This window comes from Orycteropus afer, unplaced genomic scaffold (assembly GCF_000298275.1).
Source record: "Orycteropus afer afer isolate SDZICR_OR568_19922 unplaced genomic scaffold, OryAfe1.0 scaffold00062, whole genome shotgun sequence".
NCBI classification, from domain to species: Eukaryota; Metazoa; Chordata; class Mammalia; order Tubulidentata; family Orycteropodidae; genus Orycteropus; species Orycteropus afer.
This window is the reverse complement of record NW_006921649.1, coordinates 8,629,660-8,651,841: the sequence shown is the minus strand read 5'-3', so window position 1 is coordinate 8,651,841 and position 22,182 is coordinate 8,629,660. Positions and strand designations below refer to the sequence as shown.

At 40.9% G+C, this 22,182-nt stretch overlaps 1 protein-coding gene across 1 annotated transcript in view; it reads right to left on the bottom strand.

Moving 5' to 3' along the window:
• DOCK2 (dedicator of cytokinesis 2) overlaps positions 1 to 22,182 on the bottom strand; it is a 669,066-nt gene that overhangs the window by 403,131 nt on the left and 243,753 nt on the right. Inside the window, exon 26 of the mRNA XM_007939749.2 lies at positions 11,726 to 11,874. Within this exon, the coding sequence (XP_007937940.2) occupies positions 11,726 to 11,874 (149 nt within the window). The remainder of the gene's footprint in view (positions 1 to 11,725; positions 11,875 to 22,182) is intronic.

Below are 22,182 nucleotides of genomic sequence, written 5' to 3'. Positions count from 1 at the left end.
TTTACTCAGATGTTGCAGCTCTTTCCCAATCTTATTTTGCGAGCCTTTTAGCCTAAACGGACTATTCCTAAAGTTGCACGGTAATGTACCAAACAGTGTTTCTTTGCTATTCATAAGGTTCTTTCCTTATCTTTCATGACCTTACCAGTTTTGAAAAAGTCTGGCCTATTATATCATAGAATGTCCCTCAATGTGGGCTTGTTCAATATTGCTTCATGGTTAAATTGAGGTTGTGCATTTTAACAAGATCACCACAGCAATGATGTTGTGCCTTTCTCAGCACATCAAATCAGAAAGCACATGGTGCTGACATGTCTCATTATTAGAGGTGTTCACATTGATCACTTGGTTAAGGTGATGTCTGCCAGGTTCCTCCACTGTAAAATTATGTCCCTCTATGTACAAGCATACTTCATTGTGGTGCACTTCTCTTTATTGTGATTCACAGATATTGCGTTTTTAACAAATTGAAGATTTGTGACAACCCTGCATTGAACAAATCTATTGGTGTCATTTTTCCAATAATATGTGGTCACTTCATGTCTCTGTGTCACAGTTTGGTAATTCTCACAATGTCTCAAACTTTTTCATAATGCTATGATACATTTATAGTATAAACATAACTTTCATATGGACTGAGAAATCAAAAAGTGCATGTGATTTGCTTTACTGTGGCATTCACTATTTTGCAGTGGTCTGCAACATCTTCTAGGTATGCCTGTAATTAATAAAAAAGATACTTTCTAAAGATATTTTGTGACTATGCAAATACCCTGTTTCTCACATACTTTTGCTCATTAATTTTAGTATCTATTAATGGTCCTGCCTGAAACAATTCTTACTGTTGTGTTTGCCTTATCAAAAATGAAATTCAATAATTTTTAAATCTGCTTAAGGCTAAAACCTACTGAGGTGAAACCTAACAATCTCCCTGTCAAACCTTGTTTCCCATAGCTATGTGGGTTAGAGATCTAGCCCAGGCAGAACAAATTCATGACAACATTGTTATCATCTCCCATCCCACACCTCCTCCAGGTATCACTCACCCACTCTCCATTATGCCCTTTCTTACTGGCCTATGTAAGATGTCAAAATTCTCAGCACCACTAGGAAAGATGCCATTTCCATGCAATGAGGATTGACATGAGAAATGAAAACTCTCTCTGCTCCCTGGTCTAAGTTGGGTGTTTAGTTTGTGCTAAAATCATTGCACCCCTGAGGCACACTCTCTTCGACCATTCCCAGGAGAATCTTAGACAGTGGCAGATCCAGAGTCCACTGGGGAGAAGAGACAAGCACAGGCAGCTCACTTGGGCTAATGTATTTTTCTCATTTGAACTATTCCTTTGGGTTCCAGGCAGGGGTATGCTGGCTGATGTTTATCAATCAGCTCTCCAGGAAGGGAAAAATAAAAATCCCATTTACATAGTTTGCCAATGTCTGTTGTGTAAACACTCCCTCTGAAGTTGATATCAAGCTACCAACGTGAGGTCACTGAACAGATTTAGGAAGATATGTGTAATAGCCCACTGTTAAATAATATTTCTACCATGCAGACATAAGAGCCATAAACAGCCTCAAGTGCATAGATAAGAATAAATTGTGGTCATATAATTGGGAAGTGATGACTTTTGAGTATGTTTTACCTTTCATTTTAATATTTTTCAATTATTTGTAGGTTTATATAATTTTTAATAATGGCTGTATTTAACAACTGCTTCACAAAATTCCTAAATATTTAACCTTTTCTCAGGAGGCAGCTCCAGCATACCACCAGTCCCAGGGCTCATGCACACACGCCCGTGTGCATGTGTGCACAGGTAGTAGATGATCCTGAGCCCTGTAGTTCTGCACTACCCCAGAGGAGCTTCTGAAGAGGCAGGATGACACTTTCCTCCAGGTTCTGTAGGAATCCATATGAAATTCAGATGCCCTGTGGGGAGAAGGCTGTACTTGAGCAACAGCATCTGCTGCTAAGAAGTCTTGGCAAGGCTCCTGTGGAGTCTGAGAAAGCTCCAGAGCATCTGGCTGCCACCACAGGCAGGCAGGCCTGGCTGGAGGGTTATCGTCAGTGCTAACAGACTACAGAGTCCTCCCCAGCCTGCCAGGGGGCCACTTGACCCTTCAGTGTTCCTAAAAATAATTACAAAAATCTTCCAGAAGTAGTCTGGAATGGTGGAAGTAAGAAGAAAAACCACATTTATTGAGTATGAATTATATGCCAGGTATAATGCTGGATATTTACACAGATGTTCCTGTTTACTGTGATCCTGACACATCTGGGGAAATATTATCCTCATTTTCACAGAGAGTGGTTACATGACTTCTTACAGCTCATAAGATGCAGAGCTAGAACTTATATCCCGTTCTCCTTGCCACTATATCCCCAGCACCTAGGATAGGGGATAGAAGCCCAAACCCATTGCTGTCTAGTCAATTCAGACTCACACTGACCCCATAGGACAGCCTAGAACTGCCCCATAATGTTTCCAAGGCTATAAATCTGTAAGGAAGCAGCCACGTCTTTCTCCCATGGAGTGGCTGGTTGGTAGGTTCAAACCACTGACCTTTCAGTTAGCAGCCAAGTACTTAACCACTGTACCATTAGGGTTCCTCTTGATAGGAGCCATTTAAATATTTATGGAGTGAATCCATGAGTGTAGTGTGCTTGATTCCAAATTTTGTCCTCTTGCCTCCACCAGGGAAATGATGCCGGTGAAATTGCTTTGAAATACTCAAGTGTAAATGTGAAGTGGTAGAAGACAATATAATATGCGAGAGGTTATTGACTTTGGCATGAGATGAGGTGATTCCCTCCAGGCTCTGCCTTTTACTAACTCTCAAACCTTGGGTGGGAATGTCACCTAGCCTCTCTGAGACTCAGCCTCCTCATCCATAAAATAAAGATAATAAAACCTACCTCATCATCTGGTGGCCAGTAACAAAATAACTATGACATATAAGAAAGTCTTGCAAGTTAAAAAGTGCTGGGAAATGTAAGGTATATCATCATCTATGGGAAGCCATTGGACTAGTAAGGACATATTTAACACCATGAAATCCACAGGAAAGCAATGAGTAAAAACAAAACGGCATAGGGCACAGCCAAAGGTAAAGTATTCTCATCTGTTTCAGCTTTAAGTTTGGGGCTTAATTTAGAATTTCAGCATGCCTTGTCCTTCTCCTGCCTTTTATATGAAATATGAGGGAGCAAAGAGGTTAGAAGAAAACCCTGCTGCTTTTGCATGATGATATTGATTCCTGAGAATTAAATGGTAATGCAAAGAGGCAGTTGCAACCTCCCTTCAACCCTGCAGCAGACAGGCTGCCTGGGATTATCAGAGAGCTCAGAACTCAAGTTGGCTGTGGGGAGCACACTTCAGAAGAAGACACCGCAGCACAGGCATGCATGGCCTGGTGCTGTACCACATGGCAGGCCAGGGACAGAGCTGGACCAAGAACGCCCTCAAGTCAGGATGCTTCTGTGCATGCCACCATCCTTTCCCTCCCACTGGGACCCTGCCATAACTGAAGATGCTAATGTCCTTTTGCTATCAGTGTCTGAATCACTTCAAGGGTGGTGTGTGTGTGTGTGTGTGTGTGTGCTAAAAATATACGTACTCAACACCATACACACATAGTCAACATAGGTCACCCACAGCAAGCAGGGAAGATGGGGGAATGGGGGTGGAAGATGGTGATAAATATATACATACTCTCTCTCTCTCTTTATCTCTCTCTTTCTCACACACACACATACACAAAAGAGAGAAAGAAAACTTTGTTTCAAACAATGAGGGTAGTGTGTCATGAACTGAGGAGTATAACAAATTCTACCTGGTGCACATAATGTCCAAAGAAAGCAACCAGAGAAAAGGAATAGCCTACTAGCACTCAGATCAGAAGACCTCAGAGAACTATCAAGCCCTGTTATTGATTTGGGCAAATCATATTCATTCATTCTTTCCTTCCCTCAACAGATAGTTTCATTAGCCAGGCATTGTGCTTGGATGGGCAAGAAAACTGGCAGATCTGAGCTGCAAAGGTAAGTACAGTTGATCCCTGTTCTCCTGGCACTCTCAGCCCTGCAGGCAGGCAGACAGACAAGTCCACAGAAGATGACAACACAGGTGCTACAATAGAGCAAGCACAAGCTGCTCCTGAGATCACAAAGGAGAGGTGAGAAGAGGGTTTCAGAAGGCTTCCTGGGGAGACTGACATTTAATCTGACTTCTGAACATTGGGAAGGATTTAGCCAGGCATGGAGTGGAGGCAACTGTGTTCTGGGCAGTGCCCACAGCAAGCATAGCAACCTGGAAGGGACAGAGTGTGGCACGTTTGAGGCATTGAAAGAATCCCAGTGGAACTGGAGCATGGAGTGTAAAGCATGGGATTAGCAAAAGGTGGGAGTCCCTGGCAAACAGTTAATATGTTCAGCTGCTAATGGAAAGACTGGCAGTTTGAGTCCACCCAAAGGTGCTTTGGAAGATCTACTTCTGAAAAATCAATCATTGAAAACCCTGTGTAGCACAGTCCTACACTGACATATGTGGAGTCACCATGAGTCAGAGTCACTGGGGGCAACTGCTGTTTAGCAAGAAGTGAGGCTAACTCTACAACCCTGGGACCAGAAGAACTAGATCACAACTGACAGCTCTAATCGGGATCACAATAGAAGGGCCTGAACAGAGTGGGAGAAAAATGTAGAACAAAATTCAAAATCATGAAGAAGACCAGACTTACTGGACTGGTCGTATTGGTGGAACCCTCAAGACTATGGCCCTTAGACACACTTCAGACCTGGAACTGTGCCCACCAACAAGGATCACCTTTCAGTCAAACAATAAGCAGGGTGATAAAGTGAACAATAACATCCATATGGCCAGATGGACTACTCAGGAATCAAATCAACTATATCTGTGGAAAGAGGAGATGGAGAAGCTCAATATCATCAGTCAAAACAAGACCAGGAGCTGACTGTGTAACAGACCACCAATTGCTCATCTGTAAGTTAAAACTGAAGCTGAAGAAAATTAAAATAAGTCCACAAGAACCAAAATAGTACCCTGATTACATCCCACCTGAATTTAGAGGTCATCTGAAGAATGGATTTGACGCATTGAACACCAGTGACTAAAGACCAGATGAGTTGTGGGATGACATCAAGAATATCGTACATGAAGAAAGCAAACAGTCATTAAAAAGACAGGAAAGGAAGAAAAGACCAAAATAAATGTCAGAAAAGGCTCTGAAACTTGCTCTTGAATGGAGAGTAGCTAAAGCAAATGGAAAAAAAATGATGAAATAAAAGAGCTGAACAGAAGATTTCAACGGGTGACTTGAAAAGACAATGTAAATTATCAATAATGAAATGTGCAGACCTGAAACTAGAAAACCCAAAGGGAAGAACACACTTGGCATTTCTTAATCTGAGAGAATTGAAGAAAAAATTTAAGTCTTAAGTTGCAATATTAAAAGACTCCATGGGGGTTGGGGGCGGGGGCAATCTATGAGGAACGTCCTCCTCAGAACAATCAATTATACAAGACCAAAAGAGCAGGATTTGTCCAAAAACAAGACTCAGGAGGCAGGAAAGAAGGACCAATGGAAACATAGAACCCAAGGAAGAAGCAGGAAGAGTGATGTTATATCGAGGGGATTGCAACTAATGTCAAAAAAAAAAAAAAAGTATGTAAATTGTCAAATGGGAAACTAGCTTACTCTGTAATATTTTGCCCAAACCATAAAAATAATATGAAGAAAAGAAATGCAGCTGAAAGCATAAGATCTGTGAAGCTGAAGGGAATGCGTCTTATTCTCAGAGCTTCTGTGCTCAAAGACAGGTAAGGAACCAGGCACAGGAGAGGGTGACACAAAACATGAGTACTATGATATCTGTCTGAAGACACTGCTATGAAAACACAAAGAAGAAAGTCCTTAATTTTGCCTAGAGGGAGGAAGGGGGCATGGAGCTGAAAGATCTTTGAAGGGAAATTTGATCTGAGCTGAACATAAAAGGAGTTCAGGGCTGGGAGCTCTGGTAGTGTAAGTGCCTAAGGCACTTGACTGCTAACCAGAAGGCTGGCAGTTCAAACCCACCAGCCACTCCTTGGATGGAAGTTTGGGCAATCTCCTTCCATAGTGACACTGCCTCAGAAATCCAAGGAGGGGTCGACCACGAGTCGGGTCCAACTTGACAGCACATAACAACAACAGGAAGAGAGGGACCTGGGAAAGACAATCCAGGCAGGAAACACTGAGCAAAAGCCCTCCCTGCCATGTCCAAGAGGCTGCCTAAAGCTATGAGAAGCCGTCAAACTGCTCCTCACTAATACAGTACTTTGTAAAACACCTCCAGGTTTAGTCAATGAACTCAAGGATTTTTTTCTTTTTCTTTGCTTTGTAAAGCTGAATCTGTGCTCTCTACCTTTATGATTTGATTCAATCAACATCATTTCCTCTTCAGAATTAGGCAGCATGATTACTAAGCCGGCTACAGAGCCATGACTCTCCTTTCTCCTAGAGGAATGAAACATAAAAACGAAAATCTTGTTTTCAGAGAAGGAGGAAAAAAAACAACTTCCTCTGGGTCTGGCGCAAAATTTAATTCTATGAGTTACTCAGCAGCCTGGCAAGGCCCAGAAGGAAGCCAACGTGAAACCACCTTTCAATGTAACTGGAGTTGACAACTAAACTTGCTCATGGAGGAGGGAAAAAAGGAGTTAATGGAGACGGAAGTCAGGCCTTTTATCTTTCACCTGAGCATGTATCTTTTCATATGCTAAGTGTAACTTGTGAAAAGCTGGGTGAGGGAATTTAACACTACCACTAAAAAAATATCAACACCTTGGCTAAAGTGGACATCTCACTCTGAGTCATGTGCCACCCAGGGTTACAATGAATAAAGTAATAACAGGAAAACATAGCTTCCTCTTGCCAGACCCACAATGCTGAGCTGCAATTAACCAAAGGCTAACAATCAACTGAAGACAAGCATCCTTTCCTCTCCCTCAAGCATACAATGCCCTCCAAATGGAATCTTGGCATCCTGAACTATAATTGCTAAATTCCCACACATGGTTCTATCCCTGGGCATTGCTTCCAGTAGGTGGACACATTCTATGTTTGGGATTGGGAAAAAGGGTTGATGCCAACTAAAAGCCAATAATAAATGGCTATGAGGCTATCAGCAGGGAGGATCCCAACAGCCAGAAGAAATATCCAGGACATCAACTCTGGAAGCCTTGTTACTTTTTTCTTCCAAATTTCCAATTTGGAGAAGTTGACACCAGTAGAAAACAAAGAGCAATCTAGTGGTCTGGATTTTTATAAGGGTAATTTTTGCACATGCCGTGTCCCCACCACCCCACAAAAAAATGAATTTATGGAAGGACAAATGAATTTGTTTGAGGATATTCTCACTTTATGATTTATTAAACACCATTGTGGAAGGTGCTTGATTATAGCCTAGAGAGGGCTCTTGAATTTAAAAGTAAAAAAACTGAGCCCTCCATGTTCAATGAATACTGAAGAGGAAGATATAGGTCACTTTAGATCAGTAGTTCTTAAAATGTGGTCCCTAGACCTGCAGCATCATCACCTTAGAACGTGTTAGAAAAAGAAAACTTCAGCCTCACCTTACAGACCTAAAGATGAGAAACTTGTTTTAACACCTCCTTCAGGTGACTTTGATGACATAGAGCTGTGGGGTCTCCACCCCTTGGTGGCCTATTATAATCACTTCTTGAATTCTCCTAAAGGAGGCCTGGTGGTGCAATGGTTAAGTGTTCGACTACTAACAGAAAAGGTGAACCCACCAGCCCCTCAGAAGGAGAAAGATGTGGCAGTCTGCTCACATAAAGATTTACAGCCTTGGAAACCCTATGGGGCTGTTCTACACTGTCCTAAAGGGCTGTTTGAGTGGTATCAAATCAATGTCAACAGGTTTGATTCGGCTTAAACTTCTCATCAGAGTCCTAGAGGCTCAATGGTTAAGCACTAGGCTGCTAACCAAAAGGTTGGCAGTTTGAACCCATCAGTTGCTTCAAGGGACAACAGACCATAAAGACTCAAACCAAAACCAAACTCACTGCCATAGAATCTATTCTGACACATAGCGACCTCCATTGGGTTTCCAAGGCAGAAAATCTTTACAGAAGTGGATTGCCCATCTTCCTTCCACAGAGCGGCTGGTGGGTTTGAACCTTCTGGTTAGTGGTAAAATATGCCTTAGGCACTGCACCACCACAGCTCCTTTCCCATAAAGACTACAACCTAAGAAATCCTATGCGGCAGTTCTACTCTGTCCCATAGGGTCCCTGTCGGTTGAAATTGACTCACCAGGACTGCACAAAATAACAAACGTCTCATAGTGATGCACCCAGCCCCAGACCAATTAAACCAAAATACCTGGGACTGGGATGTAGGCACTAATGTTTCTGAAGAGCTCCCTAGGGACTGTGAATGAGCAGACAGAGTTGAAAGCCACCTCATACTAGAGCAAGACAGATTTAGATTAGACACTTGGGCTTTCTGATTTTCTGTATTATTCAAAGTAATAAATGACTACTGCATGAGCTTTTGAAAAGAGGAGAGATCTCCATCTTCATGAGCTAGAGATGTTAGATGTAGAGCTCACAAGCCTATCAGAATCTTGTAACAAACTAAATAGTCATAGTAATATTTAATAACTCATGCAGCAAAGACAGTTGCTCACCTGGGGAAGGGTAGGAAAGCCCCCACAATCAGAATTAATTATAAAAGCAATGTTCTCAGAGGTAGTAAAGAGTGACAACATACCTCCCACATACCTTAAGTCCAGATGTCACAATCCCCAAGGGGAGCACAGAGCCTCCTACTCACTTCTCAGCTTTGAAGCCCTAAGTATCGAGGGTATGTGAGACAGCAGCCTCTTCTCACTGGTGTCTGGTGTTACCAACCATGCAAAGTGATGACAACCTGTCAGGACACAACTCTGGAGGACCATCCCTTGGGAGGGGCAGGGTCCTATCCTCTCTGCTCCACAAATGAACTGAATCAGGACCATCCTTCTATCCAAGTTGAGAACTTGGCAGTTCATCCATTATAACTGTGCTCTCCAAACTGGGTCTACTGGCCTATTCCCAGGATTCATGATCCCCCCGCCACCCATTACAAGACATCTGAACATTAATTACTCAAATGTAAGAAGTAGTTGCAAATTGGCTTTTCAACAGGAAGAGGCAGCATTCTTTAGGAAGCTTCTATAGACATTACAGGCCAACCCTTATATTCCTATACTGTAACAGCCAGTAAGGCTAAGCTCTTCCTTAAAAAAAAAAAAAAAAAAAAAAAAATCAGTGAAAAAAAAATCAAGTAGCAAAGACTGGAACAGGCTCAACAGCTGTCTAGTAAATGTGCTTGAGGAAACAATACTCACTATTAACATCAACACCAGAGTGAATCCTGAGTGTTCAAGCTCTTGGGATTTATACTGCCTCTCCACAAAATAATGAAGGAGGAAAAATAAGATAGGAGGAAAAAGTAGAGGTAAAACTCTGTGGTTACACAGACTTTGGATTCTGATCGAGCTAGGCTTGAATTGTGGCCCTACCTTTTATTGCTGTCTGGCCTTGAACGTTAATTAAGTCTTTGAATTCAGTTTCTTTATTTGTAAAATGGGAATAATAATCCTTAGCTCCTAGGATCAGAGTGAGGAGAGAGAACATATGTCATGCATTTAGCAAAGTACCTAGAATACAGCAAATAATGTACCAGCTGTGACCATTTATTACTCACCCTTGAAAACCCAGCTAAAGCTTCACTTCTTTTATGAGGCTTCCTTGACAAAAAACACTACACACACACACACAAACTTTTTTGTAGCTCCAGTACCCTTACTATATACATCCAGGTTATAACCCTTATGTTGTTATTGTTAGGTGCTGTCGAGTTAGATGTAGATATGTTAGACATAGAGATGTTAGATTGAGACTTAGAGGAGGGAGGTAAGAGTTATTGACATTGCCTAGGTTACTTCTGCAACTCCACGCTTGTTCTTGAATAGTGTCCAAGAGGGCTCCAACTCATAGTAACCTCATATGCAACAGAACGATATGCTGCCCAGTCCTGCACCATTCTCATAATCCTTGCTATGCTTGAGCCCATCATTGCAGCCATTGCATCAATCCATCCCTGACCCTTTACTTTACCAAGCATGATATCTTTCTCCAGGAACTGGTCCCTTCTGACAACACAAGCAAAATAGATGAGACAAAGTCTGGCCATTCTCGCTTCTAGGGAGAATTCTGGCTACCCTTCTTCTAAGACAGAATATCCTTTATGTCAATTACTTATTTTCATATTTGTTTCCCCAATTAAGGATTATCTTCCCTCATACACCAGGTGCCTCATATTATTTCTGAATGAATGAATGACCAAATAAAGCAAGCTCTGGTGGTGTAGTAGGTAAGGCATTTGGCTGCCAACCAGAATGTTGGCAGTTCAAACCCACCAGCTGCTCCATGGGAGGAAAATGAGGTAATCTACTTCCGTAAATATTTACAGCCTTGGAAACCCAGTGGGGGTCGCTATAAATCAGAATCAACTTGATGGCAGTGGGTTTGGCTTTGGTTTTGTCGTATTTACCTAGTAATGAGATGAGAAGCTTAAGTGCAGTGGTAAGAATAGAAAGGAAGAAAGAAAAGAGAGATCTCATACAAGGAAATTGAGAGTAATGATTGACAATGGGCTACAAGAGGAAAGGAATACTGTTCTGCAGAGTTTTCTAACTATAGTCATAGATGAAATTTATTCAGAAAGCCCTTCTCTTAGGATTTTCTAGGGAGGAAAGAGAGAGAGAGGAAAAATGTTCACACAAACACTCAGAAAGCACTTGTTGGTTGTTTGGGTCTATATAGTCCTATAAAACCAGTCCCATCCTGGATCAGAGGCCCTCTGGGACACTATTCAAGAACAAGGATGGAGTTGTGGAAGTAACCTAGGTCATGTCGATAACTCTTACCTCCCTCCTCTAAGTCTCAAGAATTCTAAGCCTGTCTCCCATTATTATCTCTCACTCTTTACCACCATCTTGATTATCATCATCTGCAGATTCTGGCCTTTTGGGAGCCTTCCACTTACTCTTACTGAGGCTGATGCTTCCTTTGGTCTTTGCTTTTGGATCTGATCCTGCCTTAATCTCTGAATAATGTCTACCAAATAAATATACACTTGCTTCACTGCCATAGCCATCCACCTACCACCACCCCACTCTCTGTCCTATCTCTGGAGTCTGGACTTGGGCAGTCTACTCTTCCAAGAAGAGAGCCTTCCTCAATTTTATCATCACTGCAGACAACTAGAGAAATGAAACCCATGCAAATCAGCTAAGAAAGTAGGTAAGAGGCTTTTCTTAGTTGTTCAGAGATAGAAAACTCCCCTCATAGCCTGCAAACGAGGAAATGAGTATAAAGACATCTAAAAAGTCTGCAATAATGTCCATACCTACACCCTGAAAAGCCTGTCTGACAAGAAATGTGGTAACAAAATGTTACATGCTTCATTCCAATTCTGAAGCTATATTTCAGAGCAATGGGAGTTAGTCACTAGAAAAGTACGCCTGCCGAATAAGTCCTTGACTTTTATCTTTGGATTTCAACTGCTATTCATCAGCATCAATATTTAAAACTTAATCAACTCAGTCCTAGTCTGAGTCCAGAACATTTACATCACCATGAGGACTCACCGCATCCTGACAGCTGAGGACCTCCAAAATGCTGTTGAGTAATTCGACGCAGTACTTCTTCTCCTGGACCTGGTGTTGCATCTCATCCTTCTGCTCCAGCAGTTCCTTTAGTTCTTTGGTGATGACAGGAAGCAGAATGTCCCGGCATTCTAGAATGAAGGCAGAGCAGAGTTGTTGGGGCTTTCTCATAATTTTCATTTTTTTTCCTTCCTTCAAATGATTTCATTAAATAAATAATGCATGAGCACATTCTCCTTGTAAAAAAATTAAATATTAAAGATTAAGCTAAGCTTTTCATAGAACATCATTCACAATTCTGATCCCTCCCTCTCCAAAAGCAACCATTGCTGCTTTGTTCTTAGTATTTATATATCCATATACAAATGTATATGGAGCCCTGGTGGCACAATGGTTAAGCACTCACCTGTTAACTGTAAGGTTGGCAGTTCAAACCCACCCAGCTGTTCCACAGGAGAAAGTCCTGGTGATCTACTGTAAAGATTATAGCCTAGAAAACCATATGGGGCAGTTCACACAAGGTTGCTATGAGTTGAAATCAACTCCACCTGCACATAACATATGTCAATATAAAATACATAGTATTAGTTTGATTTTGCTTTCATATATGTCAAAGCTGCAATGAAAGAACTAGCGAAGAACAAGGCTCCGGGAATTGATGGCATACCGATTGAGATATTTCAACAAACAGATGCCCCATTGGAGGCACTCACTCAGTTATGCCAAGAGATTCGGAGGACAGCTTCCTGGTCAACTGACTGGAAGAGATCCATATTTGTGCCCATTCCAAAGAAAGGTGATCCCACAGAATGTAGAAATTATAGAACAATATCATTAATTTCACATGCAAGTAAGATCTTACTGAAGATAATTCAGAAACGTTTGCAGCAGTATATTGATAGAGAACTTCCAGAGGTTCAAGCCGGATTCAGAAGAGGACGTGGAACAAGGGATATCATAGCTGTTGTCAGATGGATCTTGGCTCAAGGAAGGGAATACCAGAAAGATGTTTACTTGTGTTTTATTGACTATGCAAAGGCATTTGATTGTGTGGATCATGACAAATTATGGATAACATTGAGAAGAATGGGAATTCCCGAGCACTTGATTGTACTCATGAGGAATCTGTACCTTGACCAGGAGGCTGTCCTTCAAACAGAACAAGGGGACACTACATGGTTTAAAATCAAGAAGGGAGTGCGTCAGGGTTGTATTCTTTCTCCACACTTATTCAATCTATATGCTGAGCCAATAATCCAAGAAGCTGGACTATATGAAGAAAAACGTGGTATCAGGATTGGAGGAAGAATCATTAACAACCTGAGATATGCAGACGATACAACTTTGCTTGCTGAAAGTGAGGATGACTTAAGGCACCTACTGATGAAGGTTGAAGAATACAGTCTGCAGGATGGATTACATCTCAACATAAAGAAAACAAAAATCCTCACAACTGGACCAATGAGCAGCATTGCAATAAATGGAGAGAAGATTGAGGTTGTAAAGGAATTCACGTTGCTTGGTTCTACAATCGATGCCAACGGAAACAGCAGTCAGGACATTAGATGACGTGTAGCATTGGGAAAGTCAACTGTGAAGGAACTGTTTCAAGTGCTGAGGAGCAAGGATATCTCCTTGAGGACTAAGGTGCACCTGACACAAGCCATGATATTTCCAATTGCCTGGTATGCATGTGAGAGCTGGACAATGAATAAGGAAGACAGAAGAAGAGTTGATGCTTTTGAGTTGTGGTGCTGGCGAAGAATGCTGAAAGTACCGTGGACTGCTAAAAGAACTAACAGATCTGTTCTGGAGGAAGTGCAGCCAGAATGCTCCTTGGAAGCAAGAATGGCCAGACTTCGTCTCACCTATTTTGGTCATGTTGTAAGAAGGGACCATTCCCTGGAGAAGGATGTCATGCTTGGTAGGGTGGAGGGTCGACGAAAGAGGGGGAGGCCTTCGACGAGATGGATTGATACGGTGGCTGCGATGATGGGCTCAAGTATAGGAGGGATTGTGGGGCTGGCGCAGGATCGGGCAGTGTTTCATTCTGCTGTGCATGGGGTCGCTATGAGTCGGAAACGACTTGATGGCACTTAACAACAACAACAATATGTATGCTATATCATACTATGAGTATAAACCATCAAGATATTTTCATAAGATTGTACATATATGTGTTATCAGTTTAAAATATATACTGTCATTTTGTTTTTATTTTGTTTTAACTTAAAGGGACTACTCTGTATATATTGTTCTACACCTTGATTTTTTTCAGTCACTAATATTTCTTAGAGTGTTTTCTGTGTTACAACATATAGTGATCTGCTTAATTATTTTTAACTGTTTTATAGTATCATAATATATGTTGTTGTTTGCCGTCGAGTCGGCCCCTACTCATAGCCACCCCTCCTTGGGTTTCCAAGGCAGTATCACTACTGCCCAACCTTCCTTCCGAGGAGTGGCTGGTGGGTTTGAACCACCAGCCTTCTGGTTAGCAGTCAAGTGCCTTAGGCACTATGCTACCAGAGCTCCCTCATAACATATAGTGATCTGCTTAATTATTTTTAACTGATGGGGCAATCTACTTCTGTAGTGACACCGCCTCGGAAACCCAAGGAGGGGTCGCTATGAGTCGGATCTGACTCAACGGCAGTGTGTTTGGTTTGGTTTGTATTATGGATACATTTGTTTACTTAGCCATATCCCCATTGATGGATATTTTTTACTGATACAAACAGTACAAAAATGAACAATCTTCTACTTGCATCCTTGTGCATACTGGCTTTATTTGAAGTGAATTAAACCTTTTGCAAAGAAGGGTGTATCTCTTGATATTGTTGTCTTCTTAAAAGTTCTGACACTTTACACAGCTTTGTTTCTATACTTCCCTCAAAAATAGAAAACCAGGAGGCATGAAAAAAAAAATCCCAAAAATATTTTAAGCCATCCATATCCAGATGGTCATTGAGCACTGATGTGAATCACATACTCTAGGATTTTACTGTAATTCAGTCCAACAAATAGGCACTGAATATCCTTGATGTGGAAAGTACTGGGGTTCGAGGTCCAGAGATAAGATAAACTTCTTGCCCAGTGCTGTTGTTGTTGTTGTTGTTGTTATGTGCCACCGAGTCGACCCGACTCATAGCAACCCCTCCTCGGGTTTCCGAGGTGGTATCACTACAGAAGTAGATTGCCCCATCTTCCTTCCGAGGAGTGGCTGGTGAGTTTGAACAACCAGCCTCTGGTTAACAGTCAAGTGCCTTAGGCACTATGCTACCAGAGCTCCTAGTGTTGTTGTTAGGTGGCTTCAAACAGACTTTGACTCATAGTGACCCCATGTGGCAGAGGAAAATGCCCCACAGAGTTCTCCAGGCTATAATCTTTATGGAAGCAGACTGCCAGGTCTTTCTCATGTGGAGATTCTGGGTGGGTTTGAACCATCAGTCTTTGCATTAACAGCAAAGCACTTGACCATTGTGCCACCAGGGCTCATTGCCCACTAGATGCTTAAAATCTGACAAAGGTGATGAACAATGAAAACATGAGCAATGGCAGAAGGTAGAGTAAGATACAGGTTGGAACAGGTAGAGAACATCTCTTATTCTCTTAGCCCAGCATCAATACTCTCTTCTTCTGGCACAGCACCCTTACTTCACTCTGGGGATGCAATGCTTTGAGTACTGTCATAAGGTGCTCAGTCCTCCTCTGGACATGGGTTGGGCACTTGAGACCTCAATTAGGATGGCCCCTTGAATTTGAGTCTAAAGAGGAATTTAATAATAGTAGTTGCTGAAATTGCTAATAAATATTGAGTACTTGCAATGTGTCCACTACCTATCTGTCAGTTTGTTGTTCTATGGTGGTCTGTGTGTTGCTGTTATGTTGGAAGCTATGCCACCAGTATTTCTAATACCGGCAGGTTCACTCATAGTGGTCAGGTTTCACTGGAGCTTCCAGACTAAAACAGACTGGGAAGAAGGATGAGGCCATCCGTTTTTTTAAAAATTGGCCTCTGGAAACTTTATGAATAACAATGAAACATTGTCTGATATATTACAGTGTTTTATTCTGTTGTACATGGGGTCTCTATGAGTCACAGCCAACTCCAGGACAGTTAACAAATAACACAATATGTCAGCCTCTTTTTTAAGTCTTGAATGAATTGCTTCAGGTAATTCTCCCAACAATTCTATGAGATAAATACTATTACTTCTCCATTTTGCTGATGAGGAAACAGAGGTTATTTACCCAAATGTACTCAGCTAGTACATAATGGATCCAGTCTGATTGCAGAGCTTGCACTCTTAACCACTATATGCAGAATGCAGTCTTTCTTGGAGTTTGGTTGTCTGTTCAGAGGTGCCCTGTGAAAAGTGTCCACTGGTGCCTGCTGCTTCCACTGCCACAGCGGTTCTGGGCCTCTCCTCTCTGATGCCTGGTTTCTCCAGCTTTTCCTGTGAACTACTATCTTCCAAACATATTTGTTTTTAACTTAAAGTTTTCAGAGTCAGTTCCTGTTGTTTATAGTAAAAAAATCCCAACTGTTAATCACAAAATGCCATGGGATCTTGAAATAGAGAAATAATCTCTAGCTGGAAGGTTCATGAAAAACTTTACAGCTCTCATAGAACTATGTCTCTTCTCTCAGGGCATCAATCTCAGTGTGTAATTAAATTCTAACTTGTGAAATTAATCAATGTCAACTCATCCCGCCAAAATGTAAGCTACATACATGTGAGCCAGACTAAATCTCAAGTGACTACTACCTGGAACATAGTAGCAACTCAGTAAAGCTTGGTTCATGGAATGAAAGAGGTGGCATCTAAGATGAGCCTTGAATATCCCCATGGGAAGACTGAGGATTTAGAGAACAGGAAGTGATTTAGACTACATAGATGCAAGCTAAGTAGAATATTCTTTTGTAAATAAAATAATAATGATATTTAAAGGGAAAGTTCCTAAATACGGTGAAAAATTTTAGGTTATGTTGTTGTTGTTAAGTGCCATGGGATCAGCTTCAACTCATAGTGATCCTATGTGCAACAGAACAAAATACTGTCCAGTGCTACATCAGCCTCACAATCATTGCCATCCTTGAGACCATCGTCACAGCAACTGTGTCAATCCATCTTGCTGAGGGTTTTCCCCTTTTTTGTTGACCCTCTACTTTACCTACCATGATATCCTTCACCAAGTGCTGGTTCCTTCTGACAGCATGACCAAAGTATGAGAGACAAAGTCTGGCCATTATCCCTTCTAAGGAACATTCTAACTGTACTTCCTCCATGATAAGATTTTTCGCTCTTCCAGCAGTCCATGGTACGTTCAATATTCTCACCAACACCACAACTCAAAGGCATCAACTATTCTGTGGTCTTCCTTATTCATTAGCCTGTTCTCACATGCATATGAGACTACTGAAAATACCACGGCTTAGGTCATGTGCATCTTAGTCTTCAAAATGACATCTTTGCTCTTAAACTCTTTAAAGAGGTCTTTTGTAGCAGATTTGCCCAATGCAATATGTTGTTTGATTTCTTGACTGCTGCTTCCATGGGTATTGATTGTGGATCCAAGTAAAATTAAATCCTTAACCACTTCAATCTTTTCTCCATTTGTCATGATGTTGCTTATTGGTCCAGTTGTGAAGATTTTTGTTTTCTTTATGTTGAGGAGTAATCCATGCTGAAGGCTGTAGTTTTTCATCCTCATCAGTAAGTGCTTCAAGTCTTCTTCACTTTCCACAAGCAAGGTTGTGATATGTCATCTGCATATAACAGATTGTTAATGAGTCTTCCTCCAATCCTGATATCACATTCTTCCCCATATAGTTCAGTTTCTCGGATTATTTGCTCAGTATACAGACTATAAATATGCATGGTGAAAGGATTCAACCCAAACCACACAGTGTCCCCTTATTCTGTTCAACAAACTGTCTCTTGGTCATGTACAGGTTCCTCATGAGCACAATTAAGTGTCCTGGAATTCTCATCTTCCTAATGTTATACATAATTTGTTATGATCCACACAATCAAATGCTTCTGTATCATCAATGAGACAAAGGTAAACATTTTTCTGGTATTCTTTGCTTTTGGTCATGGCCTATATGACATCACTGATAATATCCTTCATTCCACACATAGTTTAGGTTATAGTTCTGTGGAAATAGAACACTACAAACCAAAAAAACCCCACAGAATCCAAAAATGTTGATTCAGCTTTGTTTAAAATCATAGATGAAATCACAGGCCAGAGGTTTATAATGGTACTTAATGAAAAATTTGGACTCAATAAATTGTTGACCTAAGGACTTTGAGAATACAAAGCACTAGGTTAGCCATTACCCTTTGTTTAACTAGATAAGAGAGGAGGTTGGAGAATATTTACATATCAATTGGCATAACATTTATACTGTATTTATACTTAATCCACACCTTGTCATCATAAAGTTAAAGTGTTTGTCCAGGTCAGGGGTTGCCATGAGCCAGCAACTGGTTCAGTTTTGTTTGGTGCTTACTAAATGGGTAAGTAAATTTTCTACAATGTTCAGGAGTTTGTTTAAAAGTTATCTTCCAAGGGAAATGTTTGTTTCAAAACCAAACAAAATCCACTGCCATTGAGTCAATTCCAACTCAGAACAACCCTGTAAGTCTGAGCAGAACTGACAGGTTTCCAAAGCTGTAAGTCTTTATGGAAGCGGACGCAGACTGCCCCATCTTTTTTCCCATGGAGCAGCTAGTGGATTGAAATCACCAACCTTCTGGTTAGCAGTTGAATGCTTTAACCACTGCACCACTGTAGTTCCTCTGCTTGTTTGTTAGAGGAAATTATATATATTCAAATGTTTGGTAGAAAAACTACGTGAGTTCACTTGAAGCTGTAAACTCTTTGTCATTGGGAGATAAATAACCAAACTTCATGATGCTTAATTTCTCAATTATACCTTTACTAATATTGTCATGACTAAACCCAATCAGAATAGAAGTGTATATTCTCTTACTAAGTTAGGTAGAATCTAAAAGACTTCCTCTCTAAAAAATTAATTTTGCAAGTAAAATAAATTAGAGATTCTAATAAAAGATTTTAAAAATACAACAAAATGTCTCATTCATCCACAGTTCCCTGGGCAAACATTAATCACTGGAAGATGTACTTTAAGGAGCTTCATATTCATGCAGTGTGCAGGGTAATTGATGTTGTTAGCTGTTGTTGAGCCCGTTCTGGCTTGTAGAGACCCTATGAACAACAGAGCTGGAGGAGGAAAAGACCAGAGAGCTGAAACCAATAAAGATGTTCTTCCAGTAGTCCAAGTGATTGAAGGAGAATAAAAGTTCTGTCTCCCTTTCCTGAGATAGCTAATTTCTGACACAACATACCTGTCTTCTTCTGAGGCTAAAGATTTGACAAGACCTTGAAGGTAGGTAATAAGAAACAATCAAAACTGGTCCACTGTCTTGAGATTCAAGCATAAGAAGATTTATAATATTTTGAGGCCTAAAATAGCCTTTCATGACTCAAGACAAAAAAAAAAAAAATTAAAACTCACCTCATCAGTTATTGGTTAATGGGAATAGAGTTTCTGTTAGAAATGATGAAAAAATTGTAGAAGTAGATAGTGGTGAAGGTTACACCACATTGTGAAGGTAATGAATGCTACTGTAGTGTACACTTAAATATAGTTAAAATGGAAAATTCTAAGTTAGAGATGTATACTTTACCATAATACTTTAAAAAAAAAAAAAAGAAAAGAAACTTGCTGCTTAGAGACAGTTTAAAAACAATAACAATAAAAACAAACAAAACTAAAAAAACTTTCCTTGTCTATGAAAGGGGATCACTAGGACCTGCAGGAAGGAGATGTGTGAAGGCAGATAAAGAGTTAATACATTCATTCACCTAAACAATCCCTATGTCCAATCAGTGAGGAGTGGCCATTAAGCATAGCTGGGGAATGAACTGAGGTCTAGTTTTTCCTCAAAAGCTCATTTTGTAAGTAAAGTATTCTAGTTATTTCAGGTGCATCCTATTATAAAGATATGAAACCATAGGAAAAAGGCCAATTGGGAGATTTTAGATATTAATCAAGATCTCTTTGGAAAATCATTAGACCTTAAACACTACTTAAAATTGAGCTAAATGAGTAGATTCTCATGGAAAGGTCTGGTAGTGAGTTATCCCTCCTTGGATGTATTTAAGCAATAGGTTGCTCCTTTTGGATTAGGATTGATGAGGAAGTGTGAAAAGTATCACATGAAGGGGTTGAACTGAATGATAGTTAAGGCCTATCCCAAACTCTATGACTCTACCAAATATAGATTCAGAGGAAGTGGCAAGAAGAAGGACATATTGGACAGTGGACATAGTGGAAAGGCAGTGGACATGTTTACAATGGTCACAACCCACCAAGGCTGTGGAAACTGCAGACCAGGCCCCAGTAGAAACACTGGTTAATCAATCTGAAAGTCATTTGCCTTACAGATTACCAAAACCAGCATCCCCATCTGATGGAGGCTCATGGAACCAAGAGTCAGCAAGGTTTTAGTTGAGGAAGCCATTAATAATGTTGCTTATTTTTCAAGAAAGTACTTTGTCTTCTCTTTAACCATGATTTCTCAGTAGCATATGGATCCTCTGTTTTGAGATGAACTAATTTTTCTCTTTTGTAATTGGACCTGTGAAATTCAGTTAGTCTTGCAAAGCTTCAGGAAGCAGCATTTCTAAGTTGTTGCTTGATTATCAAGCAAATAAGCACAAATGGTTTAAAAGAAATATTGCCAAGCCTTAAATCAATCTATATAGGCAGAACTAATGAGTATTAAGGAGTCCCTGGGTAGTGTACACTATTAACCTGCTTGACTGCTAAAGAAAAAGTTGGAATTTTGAGTCCACCCAGAGACACCTCAGAAAGACAGGCCTGGCTATCTACCTCCAAAAAGTTGGCCATTGCAAGCCCTATGAAACACAGTTCTACTCTGACAAGCATGGGGTTGCCATGAGTTAGAGTAAACTCCATGGCAACCGGTTTGGTTTTAGTAAGGAGCATTAGAAACCTGCAGACCTAGCCTGAGTTCCTGCTCCAGGTGTCAGATGCCTGACATAAGCCTGGAGATCTGCAATCAGATGACAAGTCCAAATTGTAATTCACATCAGTCACTTAGGAACCTGCTGAGCTACTCCACTCTTTGTATTTTAATAGAAAAGAGTTTTCTTTTGTCAACCTGGCTACAGAGAGAAGAATGCAGTGTTTCTGGGCTCTGATTTCTTTCTTCTTCTAGAAAGTTTTGTTATATGGCAGTAGGTGCTACCTGTCTGAATTCACAGCCCTCTTGAAGTGTGGTATGTTCCTATAGTAATTTTGTGACCCAGAGCCACTGCAAATAAGACAGTCCTTTCCCTCACTTCCTCTCCTCAAAATTAAATATCTATTGCCATCAGTCAATTTCAACTCATAGTGACTCTATATAGGACAGGGTAGAACTGCACCATGGGTTTCCAAGGATGTAATCTTTATGGAAACAGACTATTACATCTTTCTCTAGCAGAATTGCTGTGAGTTCTAATGGCCGGCCTTTAAGTTTGCAGCTGAGCACTTAGCCACTGTGCCATGAGAATTCCTTTCCCCAAAAGCAGCCCTAATGAAACAACTAAATGGAGATTCTTTGCCACTTTAGAAAAACTACCATGAGGCCCATGAGGCCCATGAGGCCAAAAATACCCCTGTGAGTGACTACAACCAAAATCCCAGTTCCAGAGGGTAACACTCCAAAGGGCTCTGTCTGAAATTAACTATCTTCCCTACAGTGGGCTCCTTCTCCTTTGCTCTCTCTCAGAGTGAAGACACTCCCCCTCCCCATCACTCAGTCAACCAATTTGGGTGTCTTCTTTGACTCCTTTCTCTCCTTACCACAGACATCCAGTCTAGAAGCTCAGGACCAAAGATGAGGAAAAAAAGTTTCACCATCATCCTTCAAGGTCTTTTTGAGAGATAACAGTTCAGTGCCAGCCCCACACCAATCCACAGGCACCTCATCCCAGAACTGAGGGAGAGTCCGCAGAGGCCTTTGGATATGATGCAATGTCTATGAAGAGAAAATATTACTCTTCTCTTCTCAGAAGCTGAGGTCATGGGTGAGGACTCAAACGAATCAATCATAAAATAAATGAGGATGAGACTGGCACCTTATATCCCTGCTAAGTAAATGTTTGCCAGTCCACAATCCAAAAACGGAGAGATGTTAGAATGCTGTTAGCTCAGGAATATGGTGCACTGTGCTTTTTTGAGCTTCTTTCTTACCAAGGAGAAGAAGGATCACTTCTTAATGTGTCCTGTAAAGTTTGAGAGACCTAGTGATGCAATGGTTAAGCAGTTAGGCTACTAACAGAAAGGTTGGCAGTTCAAACCTAACCAGTGGCTTCATGAGAGAAAAAGCTGA